The sequence below is a fragment of the Lonchura striata genome, chromosome Z, assembly GCF_050655825.1.
Source record: "Lonchura striata isolate lonStrDom1 chromosome Z, ASM5065582v1, whole genome shotgun sequence".
NCBI classification, from domain to species: domain Eukaryota; kingdom Metazoa; phylum Chordata; class Aves; order Passeriformes; family Estrildidae; genus Lonchura; species Lonchura striata.
In genome coordinates, this window is record NC_140740.1 from 856710 (window position 1) to 874262 (window position 17553).

The window sequence follows — 17553 nt, forward strand, 5'->3', positions numbered from 1 at the left end:
GACCTTTCCAGCTGCAGCAGATTCTCACTGCAGTCAGCGCACAGCCTGCTCTGTTCGTTTGCTGCAGGTGCTAATTGCCAGTGGTGCCATCCTTCAGAGCATGCAGCGCACCTGGGCACTCAAATGTCCCTCCTGGTGCTGCTGCCATGTGCTCCCACTGCCTGTTCTGCCCTCTGGACAAGGCATTTATTTTTAGGATGATGGATCTGCCTTCCTGTCACTGCCTGTGGGGGGATAGAGCTCCTTTCTGAATCCAAAACAGTGTCAAAAAAAGTAGTTATCGGCTACATTCCACTGATTTTTAGTGCATTAGCTGCGTACATAATGTCTGCATCAGTGAAAGAAGATATGTACAAAGGGAAGTGTGTAATCCTCCTGCATTGTAAATGTCTGATTTATTTTGAGCTGGCTATTACTGTATTCTTGATCACTGCCTGGGGTGGAGTGCTGTGGGCTCTTTCAGTAGTTTTAGGATGTAGAGCTGCCAAACCTCAATTGTAGAGCAGCTGAGTGGCTGAAGATAAGCCGTGTGGAAATACTTCTGTGAAAGTGTCAGATTCAGTAGCCACTGGAATGAGCGTGGAAAGTTCTCCTCTCTCAGAGCTGCTGTAGGAGCTTGTCTGCTGTAACACAACCCAACTGTAACAGCAATAGCAAATAGAAATAGACCTTAGTAAATTACAGCTGCGGTTTCCAGAATGACAAATCTCTAGAAAGCTGTATAAGCGCTGAGGTTGAGCCAGACGAGTCCTGTGAGCTCCCAGGCTGACACACTTTAGCCCTGCTTGATTAATCTCACAATATTAAGGGGATGAAAATTAGCTGTAAGTAGTAATTCACGTTTCATAAAGATCCACAGTGGGCCTTGTGTGGGTCTTTCCATTCTGATAAATCAGCTACAGCTTGATTAAGGCTGTTTTTTTTAAAACAGAGAGAAATTAGCATGAGAAAGTTTCACGAAAGTTTTCAGGCAGAGCTGCTTGGCTTATTTTGGGCTGTGACCAGCGGAGCTGTTCTGCAGTCAGTTTGAACAACTTGCCAGCTCCCAATGCGACAATATTTTTGTTTTGTTTGCTCTGGCAGAGGCACTAATTGGAGTAATGGAACGACAGAGCTGGTGCCAGGCGATGGCAGGGAGCTCCGGCCCCGTGTGTGCAGGGAAGGGACGCGGTGGCTGCTCCTGCTGCTGCCAGGTCACTCAGCCTTCAGCCCGTGATGAGGATGGCAGGGGCAGCACAGCCTGGGCAGACACTCCCGGGGGATCCTGCTGGTCCCCGAGGTGGAAAACTGTACAAACACACATGATGCTTTAAGCAGATGCAGCATGTGGCTGTCACCACCTCACACGCACAGACACATGTAGTTCTGCTTTCAAAGCTATCAGCTGTCCTGTTCAGGGAGAATTTCCCCGATTCTGAGCACAGGAATAATAAAGTGGCATTACACCATCGTGTTTCCTGAGATGGAGATTCTGGTGTACACAGCTGAGTTAGTATGGGATTTGGCAAAGATCAGAATTAAGCGAGGCTTGTAAGGGAAATATTTGCCTTCTTTTTTCCATGGTGAGAGGACAGGCTGAAAGATTTCCTTGCTGTGCTACGTGAAAGGCAAGCAAACAATATCTGATGTGATTTCGGGCTGGATTCTGCATTGTGTGGTGAGCTGGGTAATCCAGTCCTGTGCTCTGCTAAATGCCTCAAATTGCATCAGTGGCTGCATGCTGACCTGTGGAAAGGTGTATATTTCTTCCTGAATTCGTACAGAAGTATCCATCTCTGAAGCAAAACTGGAAAATGCGTGTCATTTTGTAGTTGATTCTCAGTGTGATGCCATAAACATTGCTGGTTATAATAGTAATTCTGCACTCCAGTAATTTTCTGGGCTATAACATCTCAGTCCTCCACTGGGAAAGCTTTGTTGAATTTCCTCCTGACTCCAGACACGAAAGAAAACTATTTTGATGGTGATATCCCAAGTAAAGATTAAGATGAGACTCTAATTAAACAGTTGGTAGAAGACTTAATTTCATCTGCTATTCCTCAGGTCATGGTGAAATTCCAGGATTGAGTCCAGGGGCACCTCATCTGCTCTCAGAGGGTCAGGATGCCATCACACTGTGTCCTGCTTATCCATCCTGCTTGTGTTCTGACTCTGACTCCCAGTCCCACTGTTCTCCCAGGGGTTTAGCGTGTTCAATTCCCAGAAAATAAAGATGTAGGATCTGTTAACCTCCCAGGTCCTTTACACAGGACAGCCAAGTCCTTTTCCTTGTCATTTTTGTGTAACTAATGGCTCTAGGGAGGAAGTAGGGAAGTGAGCACTTGTTCCCTCTTGGGGACACATATTAATGAATTTCCCAGACCCATTTCTGCAGATTCACAGAGGTTTCAGAGGCACTTGAGGCCTGCACATTGAACTAAAAAACTCTGTGTGGGAAATGCTCGCCGAGTTCCTCCACAGCTGACACTGCTCTCCACTGAAAAGGGTTGTGTGACAAAAAAATGTCACTTTAACCCCAAGCACTGTCCCTTTCTGAGGCTGCAGGGCTGCCAGGAGCTGCCCTGGGGTTGTCACCAAAACAGTGACCAGGGCTGTGCCTGGTGTGGGTCTCATCAGTCCATGTCCTGGCAGGGGGAAAATGGGATCCCAGGCTGCTCCTCCACAAAGTTTGACAAGAATTTTTGCTTTGCAGTTTTAGATAATTGGCTAAACAGTTGAGTCTTATTTGCAGTTTCCTTAGACAGTGGCTTGAAAATTAAAGTTTTGCTCCCTGCTCTGGGAATTAAGAAATAGGAGAAAATGGTGAATTTTCTTCCCTCTAATTTAGCAGAAATTCAGTATCTCCCACTTTTACTTATGTATTCCTTTATTTTGAATTAATATCTTCACTCTTTTGGAGGAGCTGGCTACTCAGGAAGTCAGTATTGTCACTGGACATTTCCTGAGTTACAGAGCTGTGAAACGTGTTTCCTGACCTATTGGAGTAAGCCCTGAGCAGCTGCAGTGGTGTGGGGACAAAAGTTTGGGGAGGATTTCTACACCTTTTTCTTCCATTTCATTCCCCCTGCGCCCAATTATTGCATGCATAATTAATATTAGTTCAAGCTTCCATTATGACCGAGTCCTAAATGGTCTGAAAGCTGCTTGTGAGATGGACATTTTGTTCAGAGGTTTTTTTTTTTGGTGACTGGTGTGCATCCTGCCAGCTTTTGTTTTTCATGACAGTCAACTCTCTGTTCACAGATGGTTTGAAAAATGATACATTTGGCTCCTTGCAATTATCGCCTTCTTTCCATTTAACCTTTATTCCTATTGACATTATAAAAATGTGAATAATCTCACAAGCTACTTCCTTCAGCTTTCATGAATTAAAGGTAAAAATTCCAAAAGCCATTTTATGTGATTTTCTTTTTTATCTGTACATTGTCACAGACTGTATTTTAATTTTTTTCTTTGTGGTACTGAGCACTTTAGACATCTGAAAGCTTCCTTTGAATAGTTCTTGAAAAGACTGTGAACATTATGCAATAAATATCTGCTGTACTCCTCTTCATATTGGTGATAGAGCAAGTTACAAGTCTAGATGAAGTGTCATTAAGGAAATCAAGAGCTAGGGATTATTTAAAATGCAGAAAACCATCAATAGGTAAAAACTGCTTATCTCCACCCAGAGACATAAGAGATGTGGCAGGAGCGCTGACAAATGTATAAATTCAAAGAGATACCAGCTGCAGTGTTGCCATTCTTGCCACTGTTCATAGCAGATAATTCAAACATTATTGCAGTGCAAAAAAAGAAGTCTAAGGTGTGCTAAAGACTTGCCAATATAATTGCTAAGGGTTGCTCAGAAAGGCTCTTCTTTGTCAGTTGTTCCCTATAGTTTTTTATGTAAGTCATAGGAAAAAAATAAATAAATAAAGTGCTGTCACACTGCACATTTGCCATGGTACTCAGAAACCTGAGAGCACAATGGGCAGCAGCAGCCTTTGAAATTCGGGATCTGCTCCTTCCCACAGATGCATCCATAAACAAAGGCACAAAGTTTGGGTGGTTTTGTCACAGGCTCCACTGGGGAAAAATTGGCCTTGTGAGTTTACCCATGGATGCTCACACAAACATTCTTCTTGTGTGCAAAAAACGTGATTTTGAGGATGTATAAAAGTGGTTTGGGTTATGACATTAGCCCCTTGTTGTCTCTCTCTGCTGGTGGTGAAATAAGAAAAGGACAGGATGTTCTCATATTGCTGCTGAGTTTTAGCTTAACCGAATATTGTGCATTTTTGTGTTTTACTTTAAGATGAGTTATTGATTTTTAATAATAAATTCTGTAATTCATAACAGCAAGTATGTTTTCAGTGTTTAGCAATTTTTAAACATGTTTTCTTCAAGAGTGAGACTGATGTGCTCTCCTGAGAGAGTATTTCCATTAAAAAAATGAGAAATCTCAAGAGTGAGGGCTAATTATAGCTATAGCAGTAACCCTGTTTTTAAGGACTTTTGAAGGACAAATCTTCAAATTTTAATATTTTTGTGAGCCTAAAGAAATATTTTCATTCTTTGTGGTCATCATGTTTTAAGCATATAATCTGATAGATTATAATAATTCTTGGAGCAACATTAGTGTTATTATGAGGAGATAAAATACATTCTTGATCTTGAAGGTATTATTCTTTAGCCACTTACCTTTCTCTCCCAACCATTAAACTAAAATTATTTTGTTGGACTGATATATTTTTAGACTTCTGGATCGAGTCCAAGTTTACTGCATAATCTTAAAACGACTGCTTTATCTCTGTGCTGTGTTCTTTAAATTTCTCTGATTATCTAAATCAAGGGTCATTTAAAAATAGTTTACTAACCTTTCCCTTACATATTGTGCAGAAATTAGACACAGTCACTAGGTCTCTATCTATGTTACACCATGGTACATCAGCTGGTCCATGTGAATCCCTGGGATTTACTTTACTAAAGCCATAATCCCTTGACTTGATTTGATAGTTAGATTGTGTGTGTGGCAGAGGCTTTAGGCAGAAGAATCAAATACATACTTGGAATTATTTCTGACGTGGGTGGTTGCAAGAGGGATTTTCAGTGGCATATTTCTTAGAACAAAATGATTTCATATGTTCCAAGGACCAGTGAAAGTGAAATTAAATGCCTGAAATGCGTTGGACTCTGGATTGCTCCTGGTTCCTAGCAGTCAGTTCTGGTGCTGAATTAGTTTGTGACCCTTTGTGGAGCAAACTCAAAGCCTGGCATAGTGAATGATTAAATACTCCTCTCTTATGAACAGAAGACTACTGCTGAATGTTACAGTTTGTGCTTTCAAGCCTAAGATTGCTCGTGTAAAACCCCACAGGATGGTTTAGGTTGGGAAAGAAGTCTAAAATCATTCAATAATAACGAAAAAAAAAAAAGGAAGGACTGTATTATTGGGCAAATGCTCTGTATTTTACACAGTGAATGGGAACTCTTCACCTTCATTGTTCTTTTCATCACAATTCACATGGTTTCCTCTTCAGCTCTGCCATTCTCTGGCTGGCTAATGTATGACAGCCCAATATCATAAATTAAAAAATGGAGGAGGGCAGTTTAGATTTCTTACCAACACAAAAATACTCACTTTCTGACATGTTTCTGTGCAAATGTGTGAAACCCATTTACTTGCTTCAGAACGTTTGACCAATAAGGATGGGAATCCACAAACACTCATCTTTTAGGTATGTTGAGGTAAGAAAAATATAATCCCTTTTGGGGGGTTTCTTGTGCATTGGGAAGCGTTTTCTTTTGTGCTGCATATATTGGAGAGGGTTTTTCAGTTTTAATCTGTGGGTGAAAAGCGCTGAACCCATCAGTTCTGGTTATTTGTGATCTGCCTGGTGGGTCTGGAATGTTCTCCTTCCACGTCCCTGGGACTCTCTGGGGCTTGCTGGGGTCTCCCCAAAGCCTGGAGTGTGATTTTCTCCCATTGCTGGCTGCTGACACACCTTCAGTGTGGGTCTCCATTGAAACTGGCACATCAAATCAGCCTCTGAAATGAAGTTTTTTTTTTTGCTGAGAAAGACTCCAGAAGCTTCATGCCTCTGAGCAACTCACAGCAGTTCTTGTGAACAGATTTCTCTTTGTGTAGATAAACCCTTAAATGTGGATATTATTATTATACCATCAAAACTTTGGGCAAGTTAATTACTATGGTCAGGAATCGTGTGCTGTTTTATTAATCTCAGGCTAATCTTAGAATGGTTTGGTTTGGAAGGAACCCTCATGACATCTTGTTCCAGCCCCCTGCCATGGGCAGGGACACCTACTGGATACAGAAATGCAGTGACTGGAGTGAGAGGTTTTGACATTTTAACTGAAATAGGAAAGAAAATGTGCATGTTTAATTTCTTTTAAGTATATGGTGAGGAATTTACTGTGATATAAATGTTCCTCTGGGATGAGGTGGATTTTAAAGGTGCAATACTGTAATTTATCTCTCTATCCAGCACATACTTTTTTTAGTCTTTGGTGGTAGTGGAAGCTATAAAAGTATTAGCTTTTTGATAAGGTGTTTAATGTGAAGATTTATGTCTATTCAGCACCTATCTTTTTAATCTTTGGTAATAGAGGAAGCTATAAAAATACCAGGTTTTTATTGAAGTGCATAAAAGAAAACATGTGAAGGTGAGACTGGATTTTTTGCATAACACAATCTAAAGACAAGTACATGAACAGAGTGATTAAGTAATATTGAAAGAAGTAATTCAGTGAAAGTAGCAATGCTGTCAGGTTAACTTGGTGTTTGACAGCCTGTGGTAAAAGTTCTGTATCACCATTATGTGAAGATACTATTTGTGGAACCAGTGCATATTAATTTCAGCAGATAATGGTGAAAAACATTACTTGAAAGTAGCACTCACTGAGGCAGCTGCCCACTTAGATGATTAATAATTAGAAATACTGCTGGCATTTCTGATGTGGAAAGATTGCTTCCTTCAGGAGAGGAACAGATATTTACCATGGGGTGTTTCAGATTTTACCATCGGGTCTGGATGTGGACAGGCCCACACAGAATCCTAATTAAATGATTTGTTATTGTCAGAGTGTGCATCCAGATTTGTAGAGGTGTGGAGGGAGCTGGGGGGCTCAGCCTGGAGATTTGGGGGGACCTGGCTCTGCACAGGTCCCTGACAGGAGGGGCCAGCTGTGCTCACCTCAGTTCTTCTCTCACACAGATATCCATTTCGTCGTTCAGCACATCAAGTGCAGGGAATGTGGATCTTGGTGAACATGTTGCTCATTCTCTGCAACAAGCTAATTACTGCTTAAAAATTGATGAAATTCTGAGGGCCATACAGGTTTGCTGAAGTGATCTCTGGAGGCTTTAATTTTTTCCTTCCCTCATGTTTTTTTTTTTTTTTTTTTTTTCTGTAGCTCACTGAAAGCTGTCTCTGTAGGCTTCTCTCTCTTTTTCCTCCCAGCTTACTGAAGTTCTTTTCCTTAATGTTACCTTGGTAAAGACTTAACTGCTTTAATATATAATTTTCATTGTGACTTCCATTGCTGCAATTAAGTGGCTAATTGAACAGTTTATAATGTCTGTTCCTAATTGCTTCTGCAATAGGTTAACTGTGAAAGGCATAGAAAATTAACATACAAAATGTTGCCTGTGTTACCTTTTGCTGAAAAAAGCCTCAGAGATTTTCTTTATTTTTTTTCTTTATGGGCAAAACCACCTGCTTAAAATGCTTCAATATTAAACTGTCTTTGATATTGAATCTTAGATGCCATCCACAGTGTAATATGCTGTAGTTTAAAAATGCCCATTAAATGTAAGTGTAGATAGAAAATACATTCGGGATTGAGGTCAAACCTCCAGTAAAAGATGTGAGACTGCATTTAAACACTTCCTGTCTTACTTATCTTGCCAAAAATACAGAGCAGCAATTTGGACTTTCTGGATTGTCTTTTGTAGGAATAGAGCAAAACTCATACAAGCCTCCAGAAAACCCTCCAATGGGTTTATCACAGAAGAAATAGAAGTTTAATCTGCCTGTGCTATTTATAATAAAACATGGGCTTTCGAGCAGCTTTTATGCCAAAAAAATAGTAAAGTACAGGTCATGTGGGAGGGTGTTCCCAGCTGTTCCTGGACTGTGCACTGAGTGGAATGGAGAGCAGCACAGTGCAAGAGCAAATCTGACAAAAACGAAGCAAAATGCAAGCTTCTCAAGTCTATATTCAGAGTTAACATTTTTTAAAAGACATTCAGGGGCTTAGGCTAGCAATTATATTATTAAAATAATAATATTATCATTTAGGTATATGGATTTTATTTTTTATACAGCTACAGCAGATTGAAAAGAGAAGCAGTGATATGAATGCAGGGAGAAAGTTTCTTGTTTATTAAATGAATTTCTTTATGAGTAAATATTGATGACAAAAAACCACAAAAAACTAAAAAAAAAGAAGGAAAAAACAAAACAAAAAAAATTAAAAAAGGAAAGAAATTGTCCATAACAGATGAGTGGGGAAAGGCTGCATCTGGAAAATCTTACTTTTCAGGCAGCTGGGTCTATGAATGTGTTTTCTATAGATCTTCCAATTTCTTGTCATCCCAGTGGTAAAAAAACCCAAATAACTTAATTGAACTGTTGATTAGTAGAGCCTGTACAATACTGCCCTTGAGAAGAAGGAAGATTTCTTGTGCTGACCTTTTTCTCCTCTTTGTTTAAACTATTCTCCTCCCCTTATTCTTTACCTGTTCTGAAATTTACCTCTTTCCCTTTTCTAAATCTTGCTGACTTTTCAAATCTATTTGATTACAGGCTTAGCTTTGGTCTGGTCCTTTTCTTTGCTGTAAATGTCTTCCATACTGGGAAAAAAAAAAATCCTTTTGTTTTCAGGGGTTTTTCATTCACTTCATTTCTTGATATACTTTTTTTTATTTCTTCCATGCTGAAGGGAGGCCTTGAAATTTAATTGCACAGGCAATTATTCTTCACCTTTCCAAAGCTGAGCACTGACCCCAGGAGGTGTTTGTGTTGTGGTGGGCAAGGCTGTGCTGCACTGATGCTGCAGAATTTATTGGGTTTAGATGTTCCCATTTCACCGTGTGTCGGGCGCCTTTCCTTTCAGCCCACAGAAATATCCCATAAGGCTTCAGTTTGCCCAGGTCACCTCTGTTGTATTTTAAATTTTTGTTTGTTTTAAACGCGTTGTCCCCAGCGTGGGTTTGCTTTGTGTGCAGGGTTCAACAACTCGGAGCGCACGTGCGACAAGGAGTTCATCATCCGCAGGGCCGCCACCAACCGCGTCCTCAACGTCCTGCGCCACTGGGTCTCCAAGCACTCCCAGGTACCCAAAACCCAGCGGGCATCGCGACCTCACGCTCTGTTCCCTGCAGAACTTCATCCCTTTGTTCGTTTGTGGCGAATTATAACAACTATTATAATTGAGTCGCGTCCCTGGGCCTGGCAGGAGCGTGGGTCCGGCTCGCGGTGGCAAAATGGGGAGGCAGGGCAAGAAACCAGAGTGGTTGGTGGAGTGTCACGGGTAAAATGTCCTTTGGGGTGTTTTCCAGGTGGGAAATGGGCTGGGAGAGTTTGGCATGGATGGGAGAGGGGTATTGGAAATTGGGGAGGGAAGGAGGGGAAGGGGAAGGGGAAGGGGAAGGGGAAGGGGAAGGGGAAGGGGAAGGGGAAGGAAGGAAGGAAAGGAAGGAAAGGAAGGAAGGAAGGAAGGAAGGAAGGAAGGAAGGAAGGAAGGAAGGAAGGAAGGAAGGAAGGAAGGAAGGAAGGAAGGAAAAGGAAGGAAGGGATGGAACTTTGTCCACCTTGTGGCTCATAGCACTTACAGACTGCTTTGTCACTTCAGGCTGCTAATAAAGGATGCTTACTCTCAAAAGCTAACTGCAGCAATGTCAAACTCTCTTACGTGAAATCAATTCCCTTTTTCCCATGTAAAGGGTTTAATTTTTTTAGAGGTTAAGTTTGCTAAGAGAATTAACTCAGTAAGAGATATAAATGGGAATTTGGTTTGTTTGGAAAGCTGAACAGCCCAGAAGAGATTACTAAAATCTGTCTTGGTATCACAGGAGTGATTATTCATTTCAAGTTACTGGCAGCAGCCTATGTACACCACGTTTTGACTCCCTGTTAAATTAAAGTCAGAATCAAGCAAATATTGAGCTGTAATAGAAGTGGCAGCAAACTGTTATTATAGTTTTGTGTTACTCTAGGTGCTTACTGTGTTCCAGTTCATATTAAATATGTTCTATGGCTTGAGTTGATCCTCTCTGCTAATTAAAATTTAAGTGATTGTTGAAAAGTGGAAACTTTTATCTACATTAGGCAGTGTCTACAAGTAGTTTCACTGAATTCTGTTACAGTTGCTTTTGCATCATGTTTACAATTAGTATTGGTAAAAATACCAATAAAAATATGAAGAGCACAAAGATAATGAGTAGTAGTTCATTGTGGATTTTCAAAGTGGAAGCTGTTACCTGCACTCCCTGGTCTCTCACTGCTGTTTATTTTTTCCATGGCAAAGGTGTCAGATTTTAATTCTTTAGCTCTCCTAGTCTGTTATTCTTCCAAAATAGCAAATAATTTAAAAGGCAAGGGCTTTGGCATGGAAAGGAAGAAATGCTACAGCAGCAGAGCATATAATCAGATTTTTGTGTTGTTTACTTGTGAGACTAGAGAGAAAGGAGAGGCCTGAGAAAACCAGAAAAGACTGACTAGTTGCTGCCAAAAAATACGGGACAGGACTACTTTAAGGAGGACTAGTGAAGAATTAGTCTGGCCAAACAATGTGAAATGTTGGCAGTAAAGATAGAGAGTCCTGGGAGAGCAGTAGCTCCAAGCTTATTTTACAGTAACAACACAAACTGCAGATCCTGAGCCACCAGTGTCTGGTGAGGAAATCCTTACTCAGTTTCCAAAATGACAGAACAATATAAGCATTGAAAATCTTTAAGAACAATAGACCTGCCAGAAACTTCTTTACGTTTTAAGGTTTTTGCATTGTTCTCTGGATATTCAGCAACCTTGGTTGAGATACCCTTCATCTTCATCAGCAGCCACAAGCAGCTTTGATTCTCAAAAGAAGGCAGATTTTATTCTTAAAAAACTCCAAATTAAAAAAACCGAGCCTACAGAATACGTGAAAATAAGTGGATGTTTGCAAGACAAATGTTCAATTTTGGTATTATTTTCCCTCTACCTGGCTTTGAACTTGGTTTTGCTGCAAAAACTCCCAGCACCAAATGGGCAATTTCTCTCTGTGCAGACTGTTCTCCTTGCAGTGTCCTGAGATTTTTGTGGTCACCAACAGCCACGACTGAAGGTGACACCCAGACACCCTCTCTTGTGGCAGAATGCCATTTCGTCATCGCTGGCTGCAAGGAAAACCAGAGCTGTGTGAAATCTGTCCTTGTTTCTGTGTCAGCTGTGAGATGGTGCAAAAACGGGAATGCGAAAACTCTGACCAGAAGGCTGTGAGAGTAAAACTCCGGTTTATTCAAAATATACTGCTCTTCTTTACAGACAGTCTGACAGCGGGTTGTTACTGTCTTAGAGTTGGTAACTGATTCCTTGAAAATTGTAAGTTTGGGAGCTGTTTGACTGAATCTGAGTCCCACGGTGCTGCAGACCTGCTGCGGTGCTGCAGCTGCTGAGCAGTTCTGCAGCACAGCCAGCTCTGTCTCGGTGCTCTCTGACTCTCTGTGGTCCTGGTGCCTTGTGCACTGGTGCAGGACTCACACACAGCCATCTGTTCAGGGCTCTGGCATGCATCATCCCCCTTCTCCATTCCCTGCCTCCCTCTGGAGCCCTTTGGCTGGCTCAGCCTGCTGCTCTCCTGCGTGTGAGAACATGGGTCAGGCTAGTGCCTGAGCCAGGGATGCAGGAGTTACCCAAACTGATGGTTCAGGGCCTTGTGTTCGCTCACTTTGCTCTAGAAAATCCTTGGCTGGGGTTTGGAAGGTCTGTGCTGGGCTGTGGAATCAATTAGCTTCCACTGCCTTGCAGCTGTGTCAAAACCACACTTGGGGATGGTTTAGCATTGCTCTGTTTTATTTATTTTTTTTAGATTTATCTAAGCATGGACAGAATTTAATGTAGAATTTTCTGCGAGCAGAAAACAGATTAATTAAAATTAACGAATCAGCCTATTCAGTGAGGATGGTGGGCTTTCATAAAGTGGTTTTGTTGTCTTGAAACCATGCTAAGCAAATCCTTTAAAAGAATTAATTGCTCTTAAAACTAGGGTCATACATTGTAGAAGCCTGACTTAAATTTCAAGTAAGTGTACACATGGCAGTGCCAGATCTGCAGCCCTTTGTGGAGGGCACAAGGAGCTAATGAATGTCCTGAGGAGCTGTCAAGGTGCAGATAAAAGTTTGGGAACAAGCCATCCCCAGGTGAGGTGAGACATACTTCCCTGTTTTTACCACCCTGAGCAAGAGCAGCCAAACCTGTGCTGCTCATCAGCCAAAGCCAGCACAGTATGAAAGGCAGCCTTAGGTATTCCAGATTGTTTTGTTTACATTTCTGTTCTTTTTATTCCATACCCCTCCTCTTTTTATTTATTTTTTTCCCATTCAGACACCTGCAAGCCAGCAAATCTTTATTTTTGCCCTAAATAACAGCAGAGTGCTGGTGTTTACATTTTGGTTTTTAAATGTGGCTGAGAGGAGCAGGGCAGGACTCAATGAACACACAGGTGATGAGGCAGAGGATCACTGGGGCTCACGAGGATAAAACTCCCACTGGCTCCTGCAGAGGTGGAAAAGCAGGGAGGCAAAAGGGGTCCAGGGGCAGAAAGTCTCACTGGGAGTTATCCAAGTGAGGTCTTGCAGCCTTGTGATATTTAGCCATGCTTCTTTTTTATCGTGTTTAGATCTTATTTGCACTTGTTTTTATCTTATTTGCACTTGTGTTGCAAAGTGAAGCTCCTTCTGCTCCTGTGGCAAGCAGATTGAGGTGGGGTTTGTCCAAGGAGAAAACTTCCACATCTGGGCCCTCCAGTCTCCCCAGCTCCGAGTGGCAGCTGGGAGCTTCTTCCCACTGCCCTTTCTGCAGATCCCAGCTGGAGCAGCTCTCTCACAGCCTCCTGGCTGCCAGACAGTGTCCGTGAGTTGTTCTCTGGGTGTGGAAAACCAGCTGTGTGCTGAGGAAGGCAGGAGCCTCCCCTCAAATGGAAAATGCAAACCCCCTCCTTGTAATTGTTGTAATTTTGACATTAGGGCACTCTCAGGCAAAGATATGGGAATAGGAATAACAGTTCTTTACTAGGAAAATTAAAAATACAAATGCAATAGTACAAAATAAAGCAATGGCAGAGTGAGAGCAGCCCTGTCCCCTGTGGGTCAGGGAGGTGTCTCAGCCCCATCCCAGGGGGGCTCAGCCCTCCTGCAGTGCCAGCTGTGCTTCTGCTGGAGCAGGATCCTGCACAAGGGGGGAGTTTTCCTTGGAGCTCCAGGGCTGGGGGAGATGGGCCTGGGCTCCTCTGGGAATGCAGGGGGAAGAAAGCTGCTCCTCTGGGAATGCAGGGGGAAGGAAGCTGCTCCTCTGGGAATGCAGGGGGAAGAAAGCTGCTCCCCTGGGAATGCAGGGGGAAGAAAGCTGCTCCTCTGGAATACAGTGGGAAGAAAGCTGCTCCTCTGGGAATGCAGGGGAAGAAAGCTGCTCCTCTGGGAATGCAGGGGGAAGGAAGCTGCTCCTCTGGGAATGCAGGGGGAAGAAAGCTGCTCCTCTGGGAATGCAGGGGGCAAAGGCTGCTGTGCTGTTCCCAGGTCAGATTGGATCCAGGTAGGAATGTTTGGCTCCTCCCCTGGGCAGGGCATCTCCCCATGGGTGATGGAATTTTCTCAGCCATGCAGGGACACTCAGTGGCCATGAACAGAAGATTATTAATAATTAATGGCCCATGGACAGAGATCTCCTGGAGGGAGCATGGGTTGTTGAAGATATAAATAAAAACTGCCCAATGAGCAGAAGATGCCTGCCCCACCTCTGACAGATGGGGACAGAATGCACACTTATTTTACAATCCAGGACAGTTACTGAGTGCCCAAAAGGCCTGGACAGAGGACCATGGTGTGGGAAGATTATGCTCCTGCACGGTGTGGGTGGAGGGAGGCGGAGATCTCTGAAGCTTGCTCTTGGGGAAAGAGGTTTATTGGGGTGTAGGAAGGTCTGAGCCTCGTGCTATCGTAGCATGAGGCCAGGCTTAAGAGGACAGGGTGGGGAGAGACAAACGGTAGGAGAGGGGAAGCCCAGGAAGGGAAGAGGGGAGGAAGTCCCAAGAGGTGAGGATGTCCAAGAGAGGGGGGGAGGTCCAAGAGGGGGGAGGGAGGAAGTCCAAGAGTGGGGAGAGGGTCCAAGAGTGGGAAGAGGTTCCAAGTGGCCGCATGGCCCCTCGGAGCCTCCTTATCAGGGGCTCCTAGGTGGGCCGGGACAAGGCATGGGCCAATGGGGTTACAGACTCTGTTTTAGGGGCAGGTACAGAGGTGTGGGATGAACCACAATCTTTTGGGGGGTGGGATGGAACAGTCCATTTCACTCCAGGATTCATCCAAGGGTAGAAGTGACATTCGGCTAGCTAAGATAACAATCATATCTATCTATCCTCTGCAACAGCATGGCTCATATTTGAGAATACAGGTGATGATGTGTGCCTGCCCAGCCCCAGCTGTGACAGTGCCCAGTGCAGCTCCTGCTCTTGGCCATCCCAAAGAGCTCTGGTGAGCTCCCAGCAGGAGCACTGCCCCTGGGAATTACTGACAGCACCTGGGGACAGCACCTGGAGGCAGAGGGCTGCCTAAGAAAAGATTATTTCAGTTAGTTAAAAACAGTTTTAGCTCACATTAATTGGCCAGTCCCATTTCTTTCCATTGCATTGGAGTTAACAAAATAGAGAGAAAATCGAATATGTGAGCCCCACTTAGCTCATATTAAATGGCACAAAGTAATGAATAAGACACTTGGTGCATTTATACTAAGTAAATTGTGGAAATATTAACAAACTGCACTTCATCCACACATACCAAGATACACTGTATTTTGACTACATTGCAAATAGATCCCAAGCTGCCTTACATATTTCTTGAAATAAGCCAGACTTACTTCAAGCTCAGGGATGAATTTTCGTGAAAGCCAGTTACAGTTTTATTTATCTGCGCCAATGTTTTGTTGCATGTGATTTTTACATAGATTTTGCTCAACACAATTGTGTGTGGTAGGTGAAGTGTGGTTTTATGCTTCAAAAGGAAATAATTGTAGTGCAGGACTGCAGCAGTGGAATAACTTCACTGAGCTCTGACAGCGTTTGATGTGCTATGCACAAGATTAAGACTCACTCATCAGCTGCCATTGGAATAATCACCTGCTTTCTTTTTGGCATGAGGACAGAGGCAGGAAAATTGTAAGTCAATCCCCATCTATTTATAAATATCCCAAATTCCTTGGAAAAAGTCTTCAGTAGATCTCTCTCCCCTCCTGCCTCTTTCTTCCCTCCCTCCTGTTCTACTCAACCAGAAATCATGTTCCTGTTTTAGCTCGATTTTACCTGTCTGGGTTATTCAGTGTTCCCCACATCTTTTAGATGCAGAATGTTTTCTCTCACTGAGGAACATTTAAGGAAAGGGGAGAGGAAAAGCTTCTGGGGTTTCACTGAGCTTATGTCAAATCTTGAAAATATATTCTCTGTATAAACCACCAACAGTAAATATACTGTTTTGAGTTTAAAAAAGGCATCTTAGCATGGTGAATTTTTTTCCTTGCTTTCTGCTGCCTCTGCTGCACTCTTTTTTCTTCTGGCCAGTGATTCCAAATCTGAGTAATATCCAGAAATCTTTAGGCTGCTGTAGACTCTGAAATATGTTAGAGGTATGTGACCCTCTCATGAAGAACTGAACCCCTGTCAGATTGAAATGTGCTGGGAAATTGAAGGATCCCTGTCTGACCAACTGTATTCCTTCTCTGAAATGTAAATTAGAACCAGAAGTCAAAGAAAGGGTGTAAAATTATGTAGAGAACTGTGGTACACATATATCTAATGCCACAAATAACTATCTGTGGATCTAAGTGTCCTATAGTATAGAGATAAATATTTATGTGTGACGTCCATCATACAGCTAGAGATAATCTGCATGTATTTAGAGTTATTTAGCTATTTTTAAATTATATTAAAATTGGTTTTGGTGTTTGTATCATTCGTATGATACAAACCTTTCAACCTTTCTCCACAGAAGTTAAGTGCATGTACATGCTTAAATGCAATATTTTCCCTGTTATTTTTTTAATATATATGGCTCATCGCGCTGGAATCTCAGGACCACTTAGATAATGAGAAAAAGAGATCAGAAAAAGAGATTAGTTCTTAATTTTTCTTCTGATTCCCATCTTTTTTCATAGTTTTCTTCTTCCTCATCACATGATGAGAAATAGGTGACATTGCTTTGAAAAAAAACATAAGTTTGAGCTTACCCAGCAATTCCAGCACAACTATCTTATGGAGATTACTCAGTAAAACAAGTTTTAATGTTAATGACCAAATTATTAATTCTCATTGTTACAAGAATTAGCATGTAACCATGTGAAAACTAGAAATGCTTTGCTTTGGCTGAATCTGATGATTACATGTGAGGCTCTCCCATCTTATTTGCAAATGAAAGAACTTTCAAAGTTCTAGACTTTTTTGGTCATAGGTGTGTTTTCAACAAGACATCTTGAGAGAAAATTAAAAGAATCAGCCAGCTGTGGTTTGAAAGCTGTGCTTGGAGATGAAATGCTGGCCATGATGATGTGATGTGCCCGAGGATTGTGCCCAGCAGTGCAGAATGGGGATGGGGGATGTGTCACCTCCTGGACACTTCTTCTGCCCATTTGGGATATTTGTGTAGAGTGCAGAGACACCATCCTCTTCCATACAGTGTCAGCCACTGAGGTACAGCACAACCTCATTAACTGCGCTGCTTGCTTAGGCTTGTGCAGACTCAAGGTTTCTCCTTTAACTAAGTTTTGATAGTCTTGTATTTCAAATTATTTTCTTCTCGAAATCACCGGAGTGCACAGTGCTGTCATGTAGTTTAGTTACAATCCTCGTGTTGTCTCTAATTAGTCCCATTTCCATACCCCAAATGTATGGAAAGCTCTCTTGTCTTGCCTTGCAAACAGGCTAAAACAGCTCCTGAGGGAGGCATTTCAGAGCGTGGCTATACAAAATGTGCTTTAGAAAACAGAGTGCAGTGCCCAGAAATAATTGTTGCTTGGCTTTGAGCTGAATGTTTAATGCCCCATCCTAAGCTCAATGCTGCAGCTTCCTTTACTCCAACACCCTCAAAGAAGGGTAAACATCTCCAGAAAATATAAAACATGGATATTAATCAGTTCCAGAGTATTAATTCCAGAGTATTCCACTGAGGCCCAGTGAGGGGACTCTGGAGGACTGAAGAGAAGGTGCTGCCACAGGAGGGAAATGCCCAGGGTGGGTGATACCTGAGCGCTGACGTTGGAGCAAGAACCTTTCTCAAAAACGCTGTGAGGGTGGCTGTGGCACGTCCTG

At 42.5% G+C, this 17553-nt stretch overlaps 1 protein-coding gene across 6 annotated transcripts in view; it reads left to right on the forward strand.

Moving 5' to 3' along the window:
- Positions 1-17553, forward strand: part of RASGRF2 (Ras protein specific guanine nucleotide releasing factor 2) — a 129532-nt gene that overhangs the window by 88533 nt on the left and 23446 nt on the right. For all 6 annotated transcript variants that reach the window (XM_085567206.1, XM_085567207.1, XM_085567208.1 and 3 more), the window contains exon 18: positions 9233-9339. In XM_085567206.1, the coding sequence (XP_085423332.1) occupies positions 9233-9339 (107 nt within the window). The remainder of the gene's footprint in view (positions 1-9232; positions 9340-17553) is intronic.